The sequence below is a fragment of the Hippocampus comes genome, unplaced genomic scaffold, assembly GCF_001891065.2.
Source record: "Hippocampus comes isolate QL1 unplaced genomic scaffold, H_comes_QL1_v1.1 scaffold107, whole genome shotgun sequence".
Lineage (NCBI taxonomy): Eukaryota > Metazoa > Chordata > Actinopteri > Syngnathiformes > Syngnathidae > Hippocampus > Hippocampus comes.
Genome location: NW_017804846.1, coordinates 337,200 through 362,760, shown reverse-complemented (window position 1 = coordinate 362,760; position 25,561 = coordinate 337,200). Strand labels below are relative to the sequence as shown.

General features: G+C 41.0%; 1 protein-coding gene across 1 annotated transcript in view; it reads right to left on the bottom strand.

Moving 5' to 3' along the window:
- eipr1 (EARP complex and GARP complex interacting protein 1) overlaps positions 1–25,561 on the bottom strand; it is a 41,793-nt gene that overhangs the window by 8,713 nt on the left and 7,519 nt on the right. Inside the window, exons 3-7 of the mRNA XM_019876571.1 lie at positions 23,925–24,057; positions 23,329–23,485; positions 18,078–18,177; positions 12,861–12,997; positions 3,051–3,218 (exon numbers count right to left, since the gene is read on the bottom strand). Of these exons, the coding sequence (XP_019732130.1) occupies positions 3,051–3,218; positions 12,861–12,997; positions 18,078–18,177; positions 23,329–23,485; positions 23,925–24,057 (695 nt within the window). The remainder of the gene's footprint in view (positions 1–3,050; positions 3,219–12,860; positions 12,998–18,077; positions 18,178–23,328; positions 23,486–23,924; positions 24,058–25,561) is intronic.

Here is a 25,561-nt window from a genome sequence, read left to right as displayed (position 1 = left end):
TCATTTGTTTATGTCCACACATGCGTGGATACATAAGGACATCGCAAAAGCAGCATCTTTTGTATCTCCGTTTCACACCATCGTTCCCAAGCAAAACCATGTCGAAAATGCACCATTCTCACAGGGGTAATCAGAAGGAAAAAAATAAAATTAAATACAGCATGTACATCCCAATGTGGTGCCGAAACATTTGCTACCTTGCAGTTGAGCTCCCACGTGGTTACGATCATTATCATAACTTTTCCCGATGTTTCCCTTGATGTCTCTTAATCCAATTATTTATGATACATAGACACTAGCTCATTCCAATCTTATCCATCTTTCTATCACTCCGGTTGTAAGTGCTTTTCCCTCCCATGCTACTTTTTAATCTCTTTCTACCTCTCTCTGTGCTTGTGTCTCTCACTCCCTTCATCTCTGTCAGCCAGGGCACAGCTGAAACGTGTAGCCGCCGTCCCCTCACAGGCAGGGATTGAGGGATCCCCAATGCTGTTGACGGAAAATCAGCTTTGGCCGTGCTATTCCTCTCGCGTCTCAAATCCGCTTCCCACGCAAATACCCTTAAAAAACCCAGACACCCTTTCCTGCTTGTGCTCATTAAACGAGCTATGCAGGTATATCACACTCACACAAACAGCCATGACATGAATATAGATATTTACATATTATAGTATGCACAAACACAAGAGAAGACTGTTAGAGAAGTGATAAAAATAAATAAATAAATAAATAAGTGGAGGCGAGAAATCTTACATGCTAACACATGCCTGTCACCGATTAAAAGTAGATGAAATCTGCAGCAATCTGTCTTTATAGGATATGTTAGCCAAATATATCTTTCTTTTGAGAAGATGCGATATCTGTGTGTGTGTGTGTGTGTGTCTGTGTGTGTGTGTGTGTGTGTGTGTATGCCTTCATCATGTAGGAGTAGTGTGCTGCAGGAGAAGCTTGGTTTAACTCCAGACACGCACACATCTTTTAATCTTACACAGGAGAGGGTCTCTCTCTCTCTCTCTCTCTCTCTCTCTCTCTCTCTCTCTCTCTCTCTCTCACACACACACACACACACACACACAAACACAAACACACACACATTTTCACACTGCTGCAGTACACTGTGTTCAGCTCTTGGCAGTGCCTGCAGCTTCACAGAGCAGAGGCTGTGCTGAAGCAGGACCGAGGCGCATTGGGCCGACAACGGTTAAACCTTTGCTGTCAAAAGGAGTAACTGCCTATTTAAAATGTAATTAGCGTATAACTACATTTTATTGCACCAGAAGTACTTAGGGCATTCAATTATTTAGGAGATAAAGCCATTAATAAAATAAGACACCAACCAACAGTGGCGCAGAGGAGTTTTCGTTGTCCTCAGTATAGTTTCTGCATTCTCCAGGAAAATTAAAAAACAAACAAACAGATAAAAAATGTAATTGTATGTTTTTGGGCAATTAAGTTTTCATGAATTTATTTGTTATTTTCTCTATGCTATCAACCTCGAGCTCGATAACGGTCGTCTTCAAGTTCAAAACGGTCAAAACATTGTACAATTTAAAAAATGAAACAGTCTTCGGAGTTCAAGCCAAAATCATATTACACGAGCGGACAGTGTACCTTATTACGTCCCTAATTCAAATGAAGTTGGGGCATTGGGTTAATCAGAACAAAAAACAGAATGCAATGATTTGCAAATCATGTTCAACCGATATTTAGTTAACTGCTAAACTTTGTTTTATCAAATAATCATTAACCTTTATGGCTGCGACAAATTCCACAAAAGCTGGGACAAATGGCAAAAAAAGACTGAGAAAGTTGAGGAATGCTCATCAAACACCTGTTTGGAACAGGCTATCTAGGAACAGGTGGGCGCCACGATGGGGAATAAGAGGAGCCTCCCTAAATTGCTCAGTCATTCACAAGCGAAAATGGGGTGAGGGTGAACAGCAGCCCTAAAATTTAAAGTTAACAATCAAGTTTATCAGTTTGAACATTAAATATCTTGTCTTTACAGTGTATTCAAGGAAATATTGGTTAAACATGATTTGCAAATCATTGTATTCTCTTTTTATTTATGTTTAACACAACGCCCCAACCTCATCGGAATTGGATTTTTAGACATGAGCTGTGTCATCTACCATGCTGAACAACTCAGTTGCAAAGTTGCCAAACGGGGGTGCAAAATTGCAGGTATGTTAATGAACAGATTGCACATGTTGTTGGTGGGAGTGTTGTACACCCTGTTGACAGCATGTGTAAAAGTGGCGGAGACCGGCCAAATCAAAAACTTTTTTCTTTTAATTCGAGAACAATAACAACAACAACATAAAGTCAAAACAAATTACAGTTCGGTATTGATTTCAGTGCAATTTTATAGCAGTGGTTTGATTTTGCACATCTTTGGTACTTGTTCTTCTGCCTGACCTACACCAGTGGTAAATACTTAACAAATAAGATAACTTATTAATGAATGCAAGCAGTAATTAATGAATTGGTTAAGTTATAAATGTATTATTTCATTATTAAATATTTAGCCGTGTAAGCAGTGATTAAGTATTGAGTTAGTGGATATGAAATCCATTTTGACTGCAGAGGAACTTTTTGTTGTACAGCCTTGTGTAAAGAATGTTTTTTTTTCCCGACTAAGAACATGATTATTTCCATGGCAGCACTTCAAAATGCACTTGCTAGTTATAAAACAATCATGCCCATGAACTGTAAACACCTCTCATGTCCCAGTAGGACTAATTCATCAAAATGAGATCCCAGAATGCTCTCCAAATGCCATTCAACTACGACTACGCCCGATTATGTTGGCTTTTCAGAGCTTAACATCAGGATCTTACTGGGATTGTCCATCAAAATTGTTGGCCATGCAAAAATGAGGAGTTGAGGGGAGACAGTGAGTCACAGTGACTCTCAGGGACACACTGTGGCGGTGACATAGTTCAAGGACAAACCCGTTTTCGACACACAGTCCCGCACACACACCCTGACAGATAGACACATGTGCATTTACAAACATATGCATGTTCGGACACACACAGTCTACCCACCAATGTGAGTGCTCCTCCAGAGTTTTGATGGGCTCCTGGATGTTGCGGACATCCCAGAATTTAACCTTGCAGTCGTCTCCGCAGCTGGCCAAGTAATACTGCCTGTTTGGGTTGAAGTCCAGGTCGCGCACCAGCTGGCCATGAGCGTTATCGATACAGTAAATCTGGCTGAGAGGAGGGAGAAAGAGAGACAGATTTGAGGAAGAAGGTTAAAAAAAAAAAATCTGAAAAGTTTGGGCAAAGTGACATTTGAAGGTAAAGATGAAAGGATAGAGAAATAAGAGGGAATGCCTATGAAGAGCAATTTTGAAAATGATATGGAAAAAAATGGAAGGGGGTGGGGGGTAGTGGATTTAAAAGAACAATAAAAACAGAGAGAGAATGATTCACACTGTCCAGACATTCCCGAGTGTGAATCTGTCAACCAAGGCCAGGCTCAATAAAGAAGCTGACATCCGGGGTTGGTTTATTATAAAGGCAACTACACAGCCTTGAGTTCCTGCTAGTTCGAAGTTAATATAATGACATGACAATGGAACAGGGAAGCTCTGCATTGTGTCTGCGTCCATCTTCATGGTCACATTCTACTTCTTCAAACACTTTTGTCTACTGTGCTACTGAAACGGAACATTTGAAATACATAGGCCTTATTCACTGTCCCATCACTGTCCACTGAAAGAGATCAATTCAATGACAAAGGCAATTACTGGTACAATACCAGGAACTGTATTGGACTATGGATACAGATCTTGAAGTGCATGCAAGCAAACGTGACAGAGTTAAAAGGGTTAGTGTTATTGAGGGAGATCTCAATCATGAGATGCATTTGGCTACTGCCTATATGTATACTTGTGTTATTTTGCAGAATATTACAGGCGAATACTGCTGCCACACCAGAAAAAGAAAGATCAATATCCCAATATCCAAGTTTCATGTTTTCATGTGATAAGTTTCCATCCATTCATTTCAAGCTAAAAGGTGCTAAGCTGGGTTTCCGAATTTGGCAAAACAGTAGTAAAAGGTAGCGGCACATAGACCAAAACGTAGGAAAATACAATTGTTGATGGTGGAGTATTGACCAAGTTACCTGTATTTTCCTTCTTGGGGACAACCCAATGATTGTTATGCATTGTTGCCGCAGAACGTCACACATTTTTAATGCTGGTTTGTCATTGTGTACTGTTTTTTTTAGATATGGGCATGTCGGTTGTTTGTCTTTCCATCCATTCACACAAACAGACAAACAACCATTCAATCTATTGCAAATAAAACATTTTTTTAGGTGACATTTACTGAAGTATATTAAATAACAGTTTAATAATGAAATGGAAGACGCTCACGACAGCTCTTACTCCTCCTTTAAGCATGGATGAATAAAACAAACAAGCCACCACAACAAAAAGCAAACTTTATATCTTCAAAACCATTTCCTCTCCAGGCTCGCCTAATAAAGCTCAGCTCGGCTGGGTTATGTTCAGCAGAGTGGAAAGCCTCAAGTGTTATGGCCCAGCTGGATGCCAACAGCAGATAGCTAGCTAGCTCGTCACCCCTCTGATCACATTAGGCAATTAACATGCTAATTAAAAATCTCATTAAAATAAGGGAGGTATAAGAGAATGACCCGGGGCAAACTGCTGGGCTTCAATTAGGTCAAGACAGCTAGAAGCTTTTGTGTGCCTCTGCGACAAAATGTCTAATAACAAGTAGAGGGGAGAGTGAATATGCATTATTCAAGCTATGGACTTTGCAGCACGTCTGCAAATTAAGCATAGACTTAAACAATGATCCCTGTCAAAAGCTCAGCTTTGTCATTTAGGTTTTATAGGTGGATGACACATTTTCTAGAGTCCAAAAATGCTTTGCGCTCAAATTATTGGAATTTCTTTGGCATATGTTGAATATTTAATGCATTCAGAGAAATAAAAGCAGCATGGATAAGTTGATTTGAGATTTATGCTCTTATCAATGAATCGGCGCTATGCAGATGTAATGTATTCTCGAAAGGAAAGGAATTATTTGATCGTAGGTCACACACTTTATCTTTCCATTTTCAAACAGCAATTGAAAATCAAACATTCTAAAAGTGACTTTGACTGTTGTTTGTTTTTTTTTTTATTTAAAAATCATGATTCAATTGTAGGGTCAGATCAAAAATACAAAACGGCAGAAAAGGCCACAAGACTTCGTTTGATTTTCATCTTGAATTGCTTTTGACAGGGAGGTTTTGGGGAACGACAGAGGCTAACACCTGCATATTGCTTTTCAAGGGAAACCCAAAGCTTCTTTCTTAGCTGTCGTGGCACGTGTCTCACCGTTTCATGTGTTCAAAAGAGACTGCTGTCAAGATCATTGTCTGTATTCCGTCAACATTTCAAAAGGCACCAGTAGAAGGTAAACCTGCAAAAGCATTAGGACTGCTTCCTGGGTTTTCATGTCATTTCCTTTACATTTTAATTTATTGTTAATTTTCATCCATCCATACATCGATTTTCAACACCGCTCATCTCAAACAGGCCCGCGGGGAGTTGCTGGAGCCTATCCCAGCTGACTTCGGGCGGAAGACAGACTACACCCTGAACTGGTTGCCAGTCAGTTGCGAGGCACATATAGAGACAAACGACGATTCACAGTTGTTAATTATGTCAGATCCAAGTGATTTCTGTGACCACTGGAGGGTTCTCCTCTGTTCACAGAGCAGAGGGATACCAATAATTTTGTCCACGTATGTAAGCACCTAAATATATCCACACACACACACACACACACACACACACACACACACACACACACACGCACACGTATGTGCCTTGGCCTTGCCTCGGAAAATTTTCCAAGTCCTTGGCCTTGGCCTTGGCCTCGGAGGCAAGTCCTTGGCCTTGGCCTTGGCCTCGGGTTGCCGGTCCTTGGACACATCCCTGGTAAGCACCTAAATATATCCACACACACACACGCACACACACGCGCACACGCACACACTATTGCACGCATAATCGCCTTTTTTAACAAACAATGGTGGCAGTGACCAAACTTTTTGCCGCTACACGCCAGTTTCATGTGGAGACATATTTTCAAAGACGGACAATTAAAAGAAATCAAAACAAATTATTTCAAATATGACTCACCATTATCTACGCTTCAACGAGAGAGTGTAATCCGACAAAGTATTCAGACAAAGATGCCGTGTCATGGTGATTGTTATTCTCTGATGAATTGAGTTTTCATTAGCAAGCAGTTGTCTGAGCAGAGTTGAACATAATATTCTGGTGATGAAGCTTCACATTGTGTCACTGTTCCTCGCTGCTGATATGAAGTTATTAAGGCTAGCAACAATAGGGGGTTCGCCTCAACTCGTTAGCTTTTGGCTAACCTTGGACTCCTCTGCCAACTTCTGCCGTAAATACATGAGCACTACATCACTGGAGCCTACTGGCGGATCGACGCCAGGTCTGTAATTGGTGTATTGTCAAACATACATTGCAATTGCCTGTACGTGTATTTATGACCCCTTTTTTTGCCCATTTTCAACTTGTTTGTACAATTACGCTAGGTGAGTCAGGATTTTTTAAACTATCTGTAACAATCAGTATTACAGGCTTCACGAGTTAGCGTTCAGTGATTTCCCGAACCAAATGTGGACAATCCGTTTGGCAGCTCCGCGAATCGTAATCGTCTGTCAGAAACAAAAGAGCTTCTACCTTAGAGCAGACTTGAAACTTCAGTTTTACTTAAAGTACCAATTTCATGTTTAATTTTGAACCTGAGGCACATGATTTATTCACAGGGTGCTTTCTCCTGTGTAAAAGCTGTGACCCTGGGCTCAAGGGTGGCCAGTGTTTAACCCGTTCCAGCGTGGAATGGAACGTGCCTGCCATGTGAAAAGGAAATGGAGCAGGAAATTGGGTTAGTTTCGCCTTTTCCCTCTCCGGTGTCACAAAGCAATCCCCACTACACACACATGAACACAAAGCAACACGCTCACACATCCACTCCCTAGGCTCCAGCTAATAGTGGAGAGACCTGGGACATTTTTTTTTTTAAATGTGTGTGAGTGTGTGTTTGTATGAGTGTGGGGGATTATAGTTGTGTTCTGTCTAAGCCACCAAACACACTCAATCTACTGTCACTCAGCCAGCAAGGCTGAGTATGTGTGATGGGGGTTGATGGGGGAACAGGGGACCTATTACACACACTGTTAGGCACTAGCAGATAAAAAAACATAAAACTGGGGAAACACGCTCACAAATACTGTTGTGTTTAAATGTGGAAAACACTAAAGTAGAGCAGCAAACACTCACATAACTGTGCCTCCATCAAATCAGAGAACATTACAGCGGCGTTCATTATTTATTTACAAGCCCTTACCTCAAGGACTTAAACTTGTGATAAAACTTCTAGAGTCTTGATATTTGGTGACTTTTCAGTCTCTCTTTTTCTGTCCAAAAGACAAGACAGTTCCCACATTGTGACTGGATAAACAAATTCCGGAGGAATACCGGGTACATATAACCTCCTACTGGTTTAGTCTAGCCGATAAATCTCTCTGCTGAGGGAATCGACTGGAACAGACGGTCATAGTCACACACACACACACACACACACACACACACACACAGTCTCTGTTTCTATGACAACTGCTCTGAGAACGGATGAGGAGAAGGAAAAGAAAAATCGAACGGGTAGAGCAATCATTTCATTGCTGTTTGAAATTAAAGCCTGGCTTTGAGATTGGGCTAGCAGACAAGGATGACAGGGTGGTGGCAGGTTTGGAGGGCGGTACATCAGATGGTAAGAAATAATTATGAAGAAAGATAAACAGGTATACAAACGGAAAAGGGTGGAGAATCATCTATGGGTTTATGGAAAGTAATTAATAACCCAAACAGATCTTGAAGGATTGTTCATGTCACATGGGTTCACGATGTAAGTAAGACATTTGAGAAAGTGGCCTTATAGCTCCATGACTGATTGTTGTCTTTTACCATCTTTTTGAATCTATTCCTGTTCTCTGTCCTGTGTGCTTTTAAACACTGAGTGCCCATAATCCCTCAGTACTTTGCCAGATAGAGATGCACTGGAGTTATGGGGTCTTCAATGTGTCATTCTTTGCATTAATCACTGCACTGAAAAATGACATTACTTTTTATTTTCGTTTTGTTTTTTTTACACTGGGATCCATTAAGAATTAGGTTGAAACTGCATTTTATATCCATGCACGGTTTGGGGCAAAAGGTTCACATCATGAAATGATGCGCTCTTGGATTTATTCCTGAGATCTAATTGCAACCCCTCCACACAATCATGTCCTCTTAAATATTCGAAGTTAAAATACACAGAAAATGCAAACAAACGCATAGATGCCACCTGCCCAAAAAAATAAGGTTTAAACATCTACATCAGTGGTTCATGCAGTTCTTTTGGAAATAGGTTTTTGTTTTTAAACTCTACAAATATAGGCACCATTTTCACGCATTTTTCAGATGCACAAATATAGTAATGCGGGATGTACATGTGTTTGTTAAAGGTACATGTGGCTTTATCACGACTTATCATTTCAAAATATTCAATTTTGTTTCGTGAGTTGAATGTGCGTTTGTGGACGGCGGGCATGCACATTTATTTTTGAGACAAACGTCACACAGTTTCAAGATACAGTGTTGCCCCGCTACTTCCTGGTTTGGTTATTGTGGATTCACTCGATAGTGGATTTTCATTTGCGATCGTAATTTATCTATATATAATAGAGAAAAAATATGGACATGGAAAATGAGCCCATTAGCTGATATTCTATTACATATTTATTTAGCACAGGTAAGGAATGAAAATACTCCCATGATTTGTGTTCATTGGGCTTGTTTTGCTTTGACTCGGAAGAAATTCTTCTGCTTTGGCCATGGATGAATGGACTAACAATGCTGCTTACTTGCCGTCGTGAGAAGTGAAGCCATGGCTGCAAAATGTAAACCTAACCTCTGTCAGTCACAATTCACGATACTGAGATCATATACTCTGAATTCTTGATGCAAACAGAGAAGGTAGTTCTCTGAGAGGCTAGCATTTTTCAGACAGTGATCCTAGTGTGAAATATGCATTGGTAACAGTATTTTCAGGAAAAACAAACAAAAAACAATAATAAAATAAATAAATAAATAAATACAACAGAGGTTGTCAGTGTCAGTCGCAACATAAGATAGCTGCCCTCTGGTTTCAGCCAAGGGGAGTCAATTGTGAGTCCATTCAGAAAAAGTCCATGGGCCACAGCTGCTGCAGCAGCGGCATAGAAGAAGTAGCGGCAGCATAAAAAGACTGACCTCTTCTGGCTTAAAGGAAAAACAACCTTGAGGGAAGCCAATTATGGTCGGATTTTGTCTCCGGACTTGTGTTAAATAAACACGTGATAGAAGATCAGATAAAGGCTCGTTTTTCGCGGTTTTCAATTTCCAATTTTTTTTAAACGCGAGACGGGAGATGACACATACCTGTTCAATGAAGACAGCAACACTGCCTCCTAAAGGATGGAGGAGGGATGGTCTTTCAACACGTGAATATTTCGAACTATGTGACGTTTGTCTCAAAAGTAAATGTGCATGCCCGCTGATCCACAAACACACATTCAACTGTTCACAAGCAGACTTGAATATTTAGAAAGTCACGGTAAATGCACAAACAGTAACTCACGCATATATTTCCAGATCTCAAAACCACATGAAAATCACTAATGCATTCATTTGAATAATAAGCAAATCTCTCCCCATATTCAATGTCTTCAATAATACTAAACTCATTGTTCATTTTTATTCTACGGTCTGCCTAAGGTCATAAATACTTATTATATTATTATATACTTCTAAATATATGTTTGATAAAGTCAAGGGGGCTGGGAATATATGAAAAGGTTAGGTATAATTGATTTGACTGCAGCAAGGTTCCAAAGGTCACTCTCAAATCAAGTGGAACATATGGAAAAAATGTATTTAAAAACAGCTGAGATTTTTTTTGCATAATTGTCTCTTCTTGAATAGGAAATGTGACGGTCCTGCATAATGGTGCTGTATATGCTAATAATACTGTATATGATGAGGAAAGGCTCTGGCACAATGGTTTATCTTGGGTCCAGGCAAGTGGAAGTACTGTCGGATTTAAGATGATTTGGTTAGTGAGGTGCGTTATTGACATGAGCTTGTTTTGTCTGTCTGGAACTGATTTGATGAGGTCTACCTGGATTTTTATGGGGGTTTGTGCAGAGGCCATTCTGTAGTAAAGTACTGCAGCCACTCTTTACTGCAGCACTGCACTGATTTTAAGTATGCGCCCTGCAGTGTACACAGTGGCTGCTGGTCTGACATCTATACAGCTGCTTTAAAATAGATATCTTTGGAGGGGCTGGTATGAGTTTGAATTAACTTAGACAGGCAGTCAAAAGATTTTCTGAAATGTAGGAGCTACCGCATTTGAAAAGTTATTTGTGTCAGACACACAAATGCACAATGCAAAATTGGTATATTATTCATGCAATTAAAGTTCACAATGTGCAATCGAACATACATTGAAGCTTGGCTACGACGGAGTGAATAAACATAAAAAAACCCACGCAGGAACGGGTAGAACATGCAAACTCCACACGGAGGCCGAAGCACCTCTGCACTGTGAGGCGGATGTGCTAACCAATATGAATATATTCTTTATAGTACATAAATATACTGTCGTTTCTTTGAGTGTTGCTTTTGTTCAAAATTTCTATATGTATTCCCATCTGCTGGCTGGAGCTGTTCTGTGAAATAACAGTGGTGTATTATGATCTTTATCGATGAGTCGGTGTTTTTTGCTAACCAGGTCTCTAACTCTAAAACCCCATCCCCCCTGCTCCCCTTCACCATGCGTTGAGAGCCAAATCGGCACTCTCTCTCAAAAACCACGGCGGGGGGAGGACAGCGAGAATGAAGTGCGCTAGAACTCCTTAATTTGTTACAAGGCAGAGTGATGTCTATGTTTCCTCCATTCTATCAGGGGCTGTGATACACATCTTGTAAATATATTCTTTTCGTGTCTATTACCTCCTTCACCAACCATCCCTCTCAATCTCCTCTGTACTCTGCTGTTATCATGGTGATCGATGGCGAGGTAATTATTATTCCACTACTAGAGACCCCACACGTACACGTGCTGACCTAGCACATCATCTTATATATCACAAGTACAAACAAGCGCACCACATGCGCACATACGCAATGCTTGAGGGTACAAGATGTGCTACAGATAAGCTGTGGTTACAAGGTACATGTGAAGAAGTACATATGTCTCATGTCAAACGGGAACATTCATGTTCGGCTGCCACAAAGCGTACTTCCATCATGCCGTGTCGAGGTCCACGCACATTTGATTCGGTGACACTGCAAAGTGGACGTGACATTTCCTCTGACAGAGCATCATCATTGTTTGCTTTGTGCGTCACAAATTTTACATAAAGACAAAAGCTGTATGGAAAATATATTGTTTTTGTCTTCACTGTTTAGCGTCTGATGTGCCAATTTACTGGGAATCGAGTGGGCAAATGGCTATTTTGTACTACAAGAAACTTTCTTGGAACTTCAAATTTCGGTTTTGAAAAGTACTACCAGAGGTGGCATTTTAGGACTTTTTTAGCAGGGATGTGTTCCTCGAGCCGGTCCTTCTTCGGCTAGGCCTCAATTTCAAAATCAGTCCTTGGTCCTTGGCCTTGGCCTTGGAGGCAAGTCCTTGGTCCTTGGCCTTGGCCTCGGAAAATTTTTCAAGTCCTTGGCCTTGGCCTTGCCTCGGAAAATTTTCCAAGTCCTTGGCCTTGGCCTTGGCCTCGGAGGCAAGTCCTTGGCCTTGGCCTTGGCCTCGGGTTGCCGGTCCTTGGACACATCCCTGTTTTTTAGTCCCACATTTGACAGATTGGCATTGTTTCAGCAGCAACAGTGAATATAGGAAAAAGAAAAAGAGCACAGAAGAGAAGACATTTGCATAAGAAGTATTTTGCATGAAATAGAAAGCTGAAATCTTGTCTGTGCGTCAACTATCCAATCCAATCGATCAGCAACATTTGTTATTTGGAGTGCTCATTGTTCATTTTGCTGTTTGAGATCTGATGAATCTTGAAACGAGTTGCTTTCTTTACTCCAGCTGAAAACAAAGTCGGCAATCGCTCTTGAATCCATGGGCACAGGAATTACCGTCAAAATGAGGCCACAGAAACGACACGCTACCGGTAGCGATCGTTACCGTGAAATCCTCAGGCCTGCCATTTTGTTGTTGTTGTTGTTGTTTTGACTGAGAAATTTCCTTGTGTCCCAAAAACGCACATTATTTGGAACTGTGCGTCCCACGGGAAAATTATGCGTCTAGGACGCGGGACGCAGAGGTAACGAGATGGCTGCCTAATTCATTAGTTTGATCAGTTTTGCTTCTGTAATGGATTATACAATCAAGCTAATCAGACATTATTAAATTAATAATTATTATTGATTTTAAAAAATTACCCTTAATTTTATATTGTGATGTATACCGTCACCATGAAGGAATGCAATTGATACCGGGGTATGAATTTTGGGCCACATCGCCCAGCCGTAGTTGGATGAAATACTTTTCTGTTTGATGTGTCTGGTGCATCACCTGGGAAAAGACATGTTTGCTCCCCAATGTAATTTGGCCGTCAGGTGAATGCCCGGAGCCCCCCGGTATCCACCTCTCTGCATGCTACTACTCAGTTTGTTTTTATTTTAATAGTCATGTGAGTGTAGAATGACAGATTAATGTCACATCACAGTGGGTAAGCCCTTAAAGAAAACTCACTTCATGGTACGAAGATCCCAGCCTCTTATGGCTGTGTCACTTGCAGTAGCAAGTTGGCTGCAGTTATGGTGAGGGCTCCACTTGCCAGAGGTGAACTTCAGCTGTCCTTTTCCCTCAAGCATGGCAGTGCTGGAGATCTGCAAAGGATCGCAACTCACCTCATTAACATCTCCACTATCAACATAGCTCAGCCTGTGCAGTGCATTGAATTTTTTTTCTTCAATATACCATACTGCTACTACAACAGCAAAATCGTATTTAATGCTTAGTGTAGAGTATTAAAGTGGAAATGTCCTGTTTCATAAGTAGTGTCATATAATTTTCAGATCACCTTAAAGATCTGTTCAGTCAGCAGGCCCCGACACTGACGCATGTCTCCTCCATGGTCTGTGACAGAGACCATTACATAACATAGTGTTCATAATGTTAAGGCTGTCTGGATTTCCTTTAAATATATTGAATGGCCTCGAAAACACGGGTCACCGACCTCTTTGAAACTGAGAGCTACTTCTTGGGTACAAATTAATGCCAAATGCTGTGAACATAAAATGATCTACAATGGCACCTTGTAGTATAAACATCCCAAGTGACAGACATTTTGGAGGATATGAAATTGCACCTGTTTTTAAACATGACATGAGCGATTTATGCAAGTTGTCAGTGCACCTTAGCAGACCTGTGCTGTGCATTTTCTTCAGTTCTGAACTGATTCTCCTTTTATCTTCAATAAAGAATGTGACCTCATTTCAGCCAGCAGTAAAGGATTTTGGTAACTGCTTTGAGTTGTTTTTTGGTTTTTTTTTTTTTTAAAGAAGATGGAGATAAGAAGCCAGTCAAGGTGTACATATACACAAAAACATTCACGCTGACAATTTTATTTCCTCTTTCAAAATTAAGAGACTTTAATTTTTTTAATTGAATTAGCGTAAGACACGTTAACGCAATGCAAGATGAAAGTACTGTGAGGAGAAACATCTCACAAGCATGGCAAGAACATGCAAGCACCACTAAAACTGAACATTTTAGTTTTTTTTTTTCCAAAGAGTATGTTCGTCATTGGATATTCATCAAAACTGCTATTTATGTCTGCAACAATGAAAAAGAAAATAAGCGAAGACACTTCAAGCGGTTCACACACACAGTCTTTTGTCATGAAAGTCCAAAAGTGGAATGATATTGATTCGACAAATTGCATTTGGATTATTTTTCCACGAAAAGTAAGATGGACCAAACAGACATAAAAACATAATAATTCTCATGTTTTCCCTTCCCTCTAACTGTCTGCATGCTGATCATTCTCATTTTCGGTATATTTTGTATTTGCCCCACAGTCACGCTGTTTATGCGGTGATCATCAATCGAGCTGTCGCCTCACAACTCATGGGAACCCTCTCATTATTTCTCCAACAGCACAACGACAATGCCAGAGAGCGAGTGAGTGAACAGTACAGAACAATGCTGCGAAGAGTAGGCAAAGTGCTGTCCGAGAACAGACGGAAGGTGTGAGTGAGAGAGAAGCAGGAAAGCAGAAATGGTTAAAAAAAAAAAGACCACTAGGTTGGGAAAAGAAGAGAGCTGGGTTTCTGTGTTCCGTGAAAGGATTATACTGGAATTATGCATCCCCTCATTGCCGAAATATATGAAAATATCTGGGTAATTGTTGTTACATGTACTAAAAAGCCAGAATTAGGAATTCCTTCTGTTTCTTCAATGTTGCTGTCGCCACTTGGCAGCCTCTGACCAATTTTATTCGCATCGTTCCATCAATTTTGGAAGAAGGTCCTATTCCATATGTTCTTCAATTGATTATGATTGTCATCACAGTGTTCCATTGTATATTTAAGGCCTTGGAAATTCTTTTGTCCCCCTCCTCCTCACTGATACCTTTGAACAATGAGCTCCCTTTGATAATGTTGAAGCTCTCTGCAAGACCATAACTGTAAGATGCTACTACAAAGAAAAAAAAAAGCTCACTAGAACAGCTGAACTCTCTTCGGGGTTAATAAGAGGCACTTTAAGCGCATGTGTTATGCCTATGGCACAAGTGCGCTGAATCCCATTTTGAAAGAGTTTCAATGTGAACCCCGTTAGGAAAGGATGTGTTATTTATTTTACACTTCACCTCTATAAATTATTCCTTTTCTTTTTCCAACTGAGCTGTACAGGTTATAGGGCATGCTAATGGTGCAAAAGATTTTGAAATGATTTCTCTTGAACTGATTTATTTGCAAAAACCTGGAATTTCAACGGGGCTGCGGAGACCTAAAATATCCACTGCATGTGGATGACGCTCGCTCATATGCATACACGCTCATCCAAACACCCACGGTGAAGACATGATAATCTGGTGGGAAAGAAATAGATAGGTTGAAATGAACACACAACCCACTGAAAGAGGAAATGGGAGACAGGAAAACCAGGGTGGGAGAGGGAACAGGGAGGAAAGGAGAGATATTAGCATTCTCATCAGTACAAGAGGAATTTGTCTTGACTGCCAAGTTTTTTTCCTTCTCTTTTTCACTCCCTCTCTCCTAATCAAGCACACTCTCTTCCCACATCCATACATCCTCTTCTGCCTTCCAGCCTGCATCTTTCCAATCACGCTTGGGCGTCCGTTGCTCCCTCCATCTTCCTTTTCTCATTATACAGCCTCCCCCGATTACTTTCCAAGTCTTCTCTTCTCCCTTGATATGGGATTTAATACCTCTGCTGTCCAGCGTTGGTGTCAGAAGATAGGATTAAGACCTCACACGCCCCTGTGGTAGTACTCAACCTCACATTGGGGTCACTACTTAACAGAGCACATCCAATCTGAAAGCAGTAGTCCAAGTATAACCTTTATAAACGATGGAACACTGAAAATCGTTGTGCACATTCGCTCTCTTCATGGGGAAATGACTTAACTTCACAAGTAAATTAAAACAAATGTGAACAAAAATATTGATGCACTTCTCGATATTTAGATTTGGACCCTTAAATCTTGACAAGCCTGACCAACTCAGTAATTATTAGTGACTTGTGACTTCACATATAGTTTTCTAGCTCAATTGACAATAATTGAGCCACCATAAAAAATCTTGTAGCAAGTCTTCCCAGAAGAATGAAACCAGAACTTTAATCATAATAGGTTCAGGATACATACATGGACTTTAAAATGTACAAAACAGTATTCAAACTGTGAAATGACGAATGACGATAATAAATTGAAGTTTTCTAAAACACCATGGACACTGTGCAAAATCTTATGAAAAGGGCAGCAGCCAGCACTAGTGCACATTCACCTCAGACACCCCCCGAGTAATGTATTACAGTCCCTTTGTCTGTAGATATACGTTACAGATATACGTTATTCTTTGCCGCTTTAAACAGTGCCTCCTTGTACCGACGAGAGATGAACTTGATGATGATGCTGCGGGGCTTCGAGTTGGATTGGTATTTCCTTCCTACCCGATGGGCCACATCAGCAGGGCAAAACTTTTGGTTTTCGGCTGGGAGCCCTTGTTGGCAAATAGTGATAACCTCGGGACGTACATCTTCCTTCTTCTTCTGGTAGCCCCTGCAGCCTCAAATTGCAATGTGGCCCATAGCTTTGCCGGGTCTATTACGCATGTCATACATTTCAAAACAGCTTCCTCATATTTATCCTTCCGTTTTTCAACCAGAGTAATTTTTCCATTCAACTCTTGGATCTCAAAGCATTTTCTCAATAGCGTCACTTCTTGAATGAATCAAATTGGCCAATGTGTGGACAGCATTGTCAGATGTAAGAGCGCTTTTGGTAGTCTGAAGGCAGGATAAAGTCGGTGTCTTGGCAAGCGGAGGCTTACTTGAAGTAACAGGCAGCGACCCGAAGTCATCATTCTTCAACTGCAAAGCATAGTCCGTCCGGTTGCGATAGTCATGGTCATCAAAATTAGCGAAAGCTTGACTTCCACATTCCCCCGCGTTTTTCACTTTTTCTATCCGATTTAGGCATTTTCGGTGGGTGAGGGTTTCAAAGTGACGTTGGAAATCTTTGCCTATAGACCTCATTTTACTCGGGAATATCCTGTATATCCGTTTTGCACCGAGAGCTCGACAATCTCTGTCTCATCAATGCCGCCATCTTGGCTACCAATTATCGCCTCGTCACATGTCACCCATGAAATAACCAATCATGTCACAGTAGACCAATTAAACTGGACGAGTCCGCCCTCATACTTAATATTCATCAGCCATTTGCGGTTGGAGTGCGCACGAATGAGGGCTGGGGAGCGCTGCCTGAAGAAAGAAATGCGGAAGTTTGTTTGCGTAGCAGTGCGTGGCTGTTTAAGGAGCAATTCAGAGTAAAATGAAGAATTTTGACTAGAGTTGACTGAGCATGGAAACGAGTACAATAAATACAGCAGTGTCTGCAGTGCGACCATGGATCTCTCTTTTGTTTGTTTGGCGAGTGACTCCCATAATCGCTGGTACGGACACCAGGGCGGCAAGTACGGCCATAGACCTCTCATGGATTATATAGAAGTCTCCCCAACACTAAACGGGTTTAATGTTGGGGATTAGTGTTTAGTAAAAAGGGTTTCCAAAGGCTGCACTTGCTGCGTGTTGAAGTTCGTCGACGAATTTGACTCGAGACAAAAGTAGTGACTGAGAATGTATCTGGGACGCCACGGGATAACTAATTACATTGGGCTTTTTTTTTTTTTTTTATTTGGGCATCTACCGGTGTTTATGGAAATACATCTCTATAACCTCTTTCTTTATTACTTTCACAAGTTATAACATGGAGACTCATGGCCATTAATAGGAATCGGCCAAGGTGTGTCCAAAATTATTTTTATATCCACATTTTTCTATTGCCGCTTTAGGTCAGGTGTGTTTTGTAGACTAAAAATTACGGTACTCTTCAGGGTTATGAATTCAAGTGAGAGGTGAGATAAACTGGTCATCAATTGTAGGGCACATATAGAAAACAACTACACAGCTATTCACACCCACATTTCACAACTACAGGGAATATTGGGTGGGGGTTTATGGTGAGCTGCGTATGAGAGAGATTAGTGGACTCTGCTGGTGTCACAGGGAATGAGGACGTGTGCATCTGATAGAGACAATATGGTGGTTATCAAATAATGAGTTTACTATTGTGAGATATGGTGTGTGTTTGTGTGTGTTTACAGTTTATGTGGTTTACAGTACTCTGTGTGCGTGTGCGTGTGTGTGCGTGCGTCTTACTGTGGCCTGTGTGGAGCTCTCCTGCAGATCCCAGAGAAGTACATGGTTATCAGCCAACGAAATCACACGCTTGCCATCTCCCATAGGCTCCCACAGTACGCTGTGGATTGATTCAAAACACACACACACACACACACACACACACACACACACACACACACACACACACACACACACACACACACACAAATGTTTATCAAGCACACGAACATTCCGAAACAAGCAGGGGGCATCAACTAGTGTAATCACTGACAGACGTATACCAAAGCTATCTGTACAATCTCATGAGATACAAAACACGATGGTCTGATGAAAGGGGGAAAAACGTCTGCCTTTATAAGGGTAACTCTAAACGCATGGTTGCAGGACCGCAATTCAACCGACCAGTCATCTTTCACCCCACATTCCAATACATAAGTGGATGGAAGAATGATTAAGAGTGTAGTTACTCCACCTAGTGGTAAGTACGTAAGTGATAAATGTGAGTTTCATCAGAAGTTCACACTTCTGTCAAAAAAAAAAAAAACTGTCAACATCAAAGTATAAGACTAATACTTGGTACATGTTGGCATTTCAAGTTACATCCAAAAATGTGAGCATGTTTTTAATACAGTGTAGCGTGATTAATCTACTTCAGCAGTCACATTCATGCCAGCTGCAACCAAGGTCTCAACATTGAGTCAGAAAAACTGAGTTCTGTTACTTTGTGTAGTCCTTTTATAATTAATTATAGAATGGTATGGTTTTATATAGCATTTGCATTGAGCAATTCATAAGAACAGAATGTTACAGCAACAGCCTGATTCTGTCATTCGAGTGTCCAAACACAGCAATGGGATACAGAGTCGCCTCACCGGAATTGGGAAAAGTGGTTTCTTTTGCTGTATGCCTAGCTTTGATGCAACCGGCAGTGTATGGTCTGCATAGAATTGATTCCACACCTGCTTGGTCATGCTTCACTGTGCGCCGCTTTAAGGTACAATATGTATTCGGTGCCTGTGCCTTGGAGATGAGCAGTTCCGTAAAAAGGTAGCATGAACTGTTGTTTTGGAATGCTGATTGGCTCAATCAATTACTTTAGTGCTTTGTTGGGTTTTTTTTGTTTTTAGGTTTGGTGGTTAAGAAAAGGGTGCGAGAACGCCACAATGCAAATAGAAAGATGGAAATTTTGATCCATGTCTGCTTTATAGGTGCTTTCACGCTGCCTTCTTGGCAAATTGGTGCATCCGAAGTGTGACAGTGAAGCTGAGATTTACACATAGTGTTGGCACCCCTCTGTTAAATGAAAGAGGAACCCACACTGGTCACAGAAATAACTTAATTTCATTTCTTTTCATTTATTTAAATGGGTAAAAAAAATCATTGAGATTAATAATCTCTTTTCCAAGAGTGACATGGCCACTTTGGCTGCAAAGGCAGTTACAACAACAAAACAAAAACAACAGTCATATGCCATAAACACAACCAAACAACATCCATACATAGTCCTAAACATACATCAATACAAAATAATTCAACAACAAGCAGTCACATTGCCCAATAGCATTAGTTTCACGTTCCTTTACAATAGATTAAAATTCTCCCATTGTAAAAGGTTATTCCATGAAACGCTAGCAGCATATTTGAATGCTGTCTCGCCCAGCTCTGCCCTGACCTTAGGACCTGTTATTTGAAGGAGTTTTTGAGAGCGCAAACCACAAAGCTGTTGGTTTTCACACAAGTATGCACAGAGGTAAGGTGGGAGGAGCCCAATAATACATCTGTAAACAAAAAAATAAACCTGTGCGAGAGCCTCAGGTCATACAGAGATGGATACATACCAACAGAATAAAGAGTGCAATGGAATGGTGAACATGATTTCCACAACCAGTAATAAAACACAGAGCACAATAGTACAGGTACACACTTTCCAATTTCTTTACGTGGTATGTAGGTGCATTCATAAAAAGCAGATTGCCATCATCCAATCAAGGTAAAAAAGTTGCAGAAATCAGGTGTGGCCTTGTTATATAAGAAAAAACAAGATTTGGTCTGACAGGAAAAACCCTAATTAAAGTTTCAGTTTTCGTGCAAGGCCCTCAATATGTGGTTTAAAAGACATAATAAAGATGTATGGTATTGTACTGTATATTTTGGTCAGTAACAAAACCTAAGTACCGAAAAGTAGTGCGTATTTGGATTTCTGATTCCTTGGTTGATTTTTTTTTCAATGCTCATTATTTTAAAAAATCGAATCTTAATTTCAGTCATGTGGAAAATAATATGTTCTACCACATCAACATAACGCTAATCGTATTGACCAGGTCGCGCCTCAATTTACAGGAAGCTGCCATGTTTCCCCGCCCAGTTTCTAATATGGATACACGACGGAGACAAACTTCGCAATCATACTTCCTAAACATCATGACTACAGCCTGTGTGACAAATTTCATGCATTAACTCTGTCACTTGAGGGGAAACTAGAAGTCATTTGAGATGATATTTTGCTTGCACTTCGGCTGAAAAAAAACGTGGTAATCTTGCAAAGTGTGATCTCTCTGAGGCACCGTAGTGCATACAAAATGCATATGCTAGGTTGTTGCTTTTAGGAAACACTTATTTTTCAGGCAAATCCGGGTCATCATACTGTTAAAAAGTTTGGTGTGATTCAATGAGTGGGTTTGTTCAGATAAAGACAAATTGGGGAACATTTCTGTCGGGCAAATCTATGAGGAGAGCTGCTGTATTAAAATAAAAATAAAAAAATCCATTGAAGGTTCTGGTGTCTCTGGGGTCCCCAAAAACCTTTCAGCCATTCATAAAACTATTTTGGCTATGCCATAATCAATGCCTATAAGGTGGAACCTTTAAAATGACCACCCATTTTTTTCAATAAATAATTTTGCATGTTAGGTTCATTGAAGACTCTCAATTGTCCTTAGGTGTGACTCTGAGTCTGAATGCATGCCTTTCTAAAGTTAAGGTGCCCTGCACTTGGTTGCCACACAAAAGTCAGCAGGGATAAACTCCAGCTCACCCACAACCACAGTGAGGATAAATGGTAAAGAAAATGGATTGAAGGATAGATGTTTTGGGCTGGACTAATGTGTGTGATGGGAGGGTGCCCAAAGGTGTAATCTCTGAGACTCTCTCTACATACTTGAACAATTGTCGATCAATATTCCACGGCACCAGACACTTTAAAGCACCCAAGGAATTTCTGCATAATTGCGCACCTAAAGTTGTACTACAATTCCTGCTACTGGTCTCTTTAAAGTGGTGCAACAATTATCTGCAACAACTGAACATCCGTCATAGTATTTTATTGCACCGCTGACCGCTTTGTCTCTGCTCGATGACTCTGCACATTGTCACACCGCTGTCATTGAGTGGTCCTACTGCACAATGGTACCCTCTGTCTTTGTCATAGTTGATTATTTGCAATACTAGTGTAGCCTATACCAACGGAGACAAATTCCTTGTGTGTTCTACATACTTGGCCAATAAAGATGATTCTGATTCTGATGAGAACTGTGCCTTCCGCAGTCAAGTCATTCTCATGCAAGACAATGCACCATCACAACCTGCAAAAATGACCATTGACACTTTAGCTACTATAGGTATGGAGGAAAAAAAAACCCCACAATCATTGTCTGATCTCAACAATATTGAGAACATGTGCAGCCTTAAAAAGAAGATGAGAGTGGATGGCATAGTATCTCCAAACAGTAACTCGAGAATTCTCAAATAATAGGCAGTAACTAATATCTCATTGAATTAGAAGATTGTCAAGGTGAGAAACGTGAGTTGTGGACTTCACGAAGGCAATCACACGCACAATATTCAACATTCAACGCAACGTCTTTACTTTTCCCACTGGACACACACAAACATGCACACGCACACGCTAGTGCAAACAATAATCAATGTGAGTGTGAATACAATGCATTTTGAAGGAGTAGGAGGGAACCAGGCCAAAGCCATTCATCTGGGGAACCCAGTAGTGCCCAGCATAGGCGACCCAATGATATGCACACAAGCATACGCAAACACATCTGATGTCCTTGTGCAAATCACAGCTCTTCACTTGGGGTGTTAAGTTGGTGAAGCACAAAACTATCAATCTTTATACAGCTGCATTGCTTGACCTGACCTTTGACTGACACACATGAGCGCGCACGCGCGCGCACACACACACACACACACACACACACACACACACACACACACACACACACACACACACACACACACACACACACACACACACTAAATCCCATGCTTCTTTTCTCCTTCCTCCATCTTTATCTCTTCCTCACAGACACAGTTACAGTATGCATCACTTTAACTGATTGGCATCTCTAAAAATGATAGCAATCGAGAGATACTGATGAACAGTGGACTAAAATGAGAAATGAGCTTCGATTTCCTTTCTGGTAGGTGCTGAGTTATGGGGAGGCTTTGTGCCTCACAAAAAAAAAAAAGGCTAAGGATGTGACTAAAATTGGAGATGTGCGCCAGTCAATAGTCTGAGTCCCATAAAGTAAAACGATCTACAAATGTCAGGGAGGTAGAACCAAACACAAAATAACAAACCACAAAACGTTGCTCTCACTTAGTACCTATTACTTTGTAGATAGACAAATACATAGATACATGGAGACAGACAGATAGATTGAAAAGACAGATAAGACAGAAAAGAGAAAAGAGAGACAGAACAGACAAAAAAGAAGACAGAAAAGAGATTGGAGACACAGATCGATAGATAGATATAGATAGATAGATAGGATAAGATGGAAACATAAGATATTATGGAACCAAATACTGCTATGCGGACGGCTATAGTGGCTACGTCATCCAAAGTAACGTAATACAAAAACGCCACTTTTGTGTCCAAGCCAAATCACGGTATAAAGGTGCAATGCTATGCCCTGTCTTGTCATACTTTGTAACAAATATGATGTCAATAAAATACCGACCCACCCCGATAGCGTCAACTCACTTGTCAGATGCTGCCACAATCTTATTTTGGAGGCCTTTGTTTCCAAATCTGATCTCTTCCACCGGCCAGTGCACTAACATTGACAAATCTATTTGAGTTGTACAAGTTCAAACCACGTTTCGTTGACTCCGCAAAATACACCGTCCTTTTGTGAAACATGACCGGCTCCTTGGCTACTGACATTGTGTTGACATGTTAGTTGCAGCAGCTTGGAACCGGAAATGACGGGTGATATCACACTAGCCATCCGGATTCCCCCCAAATACTTACCAGGCTGCGTTGCCGTGGGCACTGTCATCTAAGTGACAAAGCAGCTCCAGGGTTTGGGGGTTGTGGGCTGAGTCGTCAGGAGATTCGTGGCTTCCCGTTTCCCAATTGGTAGGCATCCGCCATACTGCTGCACAGGACACCACTCGGCTGTCACTGGCTGGATGGGAATGACATATTTAATTATTCACAGATTATACTGTCATTCAAAAAGGTAAACAGAGACACCGTGGACAGGTCACCAGTGAGTCACAAGGATGACATTGCAAAGAAATACATGTGAAACTAAAACTGCTTCGGAAATTTTACTTGTGGGGAGAAATTCTCTCCGGAGTGCCATTCCAACCAATGTAAGAAATTACGCAAACATTTTATGAGCTTCTTATTGAAAGAAAGGTGCCGGCAATCATTTACTCTACACACTCTAATACCATCTCAAAAAAGTGTTTTTCCGCCCATGACTTGGAAGCTTGGCTGTGCAAAGATCTGCCACATTCAGCCAGACGACACAGTTGAATGTTTAGTGAGGGAAATCAAAATGCATCAGCCAGAAGTGAATGGAGACGATGGCAGATCCAAGGGGAAAGAGTCGAACTTACTTTTGTTGTAGCAGGTGGTAAGTACTTCTTTGTCTGCAGGACTGGCACCAATATTCCATATCTCTCCAGCTTGGTGTAGAAGGACATTCTTATTAATGATGTTATTCTCATCATCAAAGTCAATGATGTGGATCTTGAAGGAAGGACAAAAGAAAAAGAAAAGAAATGGACTTCATTTCCATTTAAGTAATCTAAGAGCACATCAGATGTCAATAACAGGCTTGCAAATAAAGTTGTAAAAGTACGATGTACTCATCGCTCAGCATTTGAGTTCCAGTTGTACTGATGCGGCATGGTGAAAGTAATGTGATATAAAAGAAATAAAGGTTTTCTTCTTCTTTTTCTTCTTCTAATCCTCATATGTAATAAATAGGATGGATATTGTAAGCATTTTGTTGTTACCAAACCCCTCATTACAGTAGTTGAATAAGCCATAATTCTTGACTTCTTTATATGATTTCACAGTCATAACGGCTCTCCAATGAAAACAGTAACTAAAATGTGGCCCACGACAAAAATGAGTTTGACACACCTGCCTAACTTGTCATTCACGATATAGTGGTCCTCTATTTCTGTTTGGCGATTCGGACAGCCAGCTAACGACTTGCTTGTTGTCCCATAGCATGTGACCACCATACCTGTCCTAATGGACTGGACACCACTACAAAATGGTGTAACCCCTTAAGAGTGCACTATATAGGGAATAGTCTGCACATTCAGACACAGCCATTGTGTCTCCAGCGCGTCCTGTGTTGACCCCGGGGCCGAGTACAGAGAGGGTGTGGACCATCTAGTGGACTGGTATAAAGATAACAACTTGTATAAATTTGAAGAAGACCAGAAAGATGGTGATGGGCTTCAAGAAGAACATATGCCCCTTCTCCCACCTGCGCATTGGAGGTGCAGCAGTGGAAGTGATCTCTAGCTACAAGTACCTTGGGGAACACCTTTCTGAGGACATCCCCTGAAGCCAAAACACTCCTGTCTGCTAAAGAAGGGTCACCAACATCTCTACTTCCTCCGGGAGGTGCGACATGAATGGACTGGGGAGCTGTCTCTTGAGGAGCTTCTACAGATGTGTGGTGTGGAGAGTGTCCACGGCAACAGCATCACGGTGTGGTACAGTGGCTGTTTGGCTCCGGAAATGAAGGCGCTTCAAAGGGCTTTAAAGGCTGCTCAGAAGATTGTTAGGAACAGCCATCGCTCAATCAAAGACATCTTCACCGTCAAATGTGGGAAGATTCCTTTCTGCATCATCAAGGGCCCAAGCCACAGCACACACACCACATCTCATCCTCTCCCCTCGGGCAGGAGGCTACGGATCATCTGGAGCAGTGCCAGGTTACTTTTTGCAGTGGTTTGCAACATCAACATCACAGTGATGCATATTTGTATTATAATTTGCCCTGTAAAATCATGATTTAAACATGTTAACAAGTAAGCATGTTATAGGATGAAGTGAAAAAGGAAAAAAGATTTTCTCTGCAAACACCCAGCAAAAGTGTCTCATCTAGGTGCATGCTTTTCTGTAACCATACATGCTAATTTAAGTAAAAATCTTTCTGCCTTGGATGCATTCTAAATATATATATACATATATATAGTATATAGGTACAGTATATATAATATATAAAGTA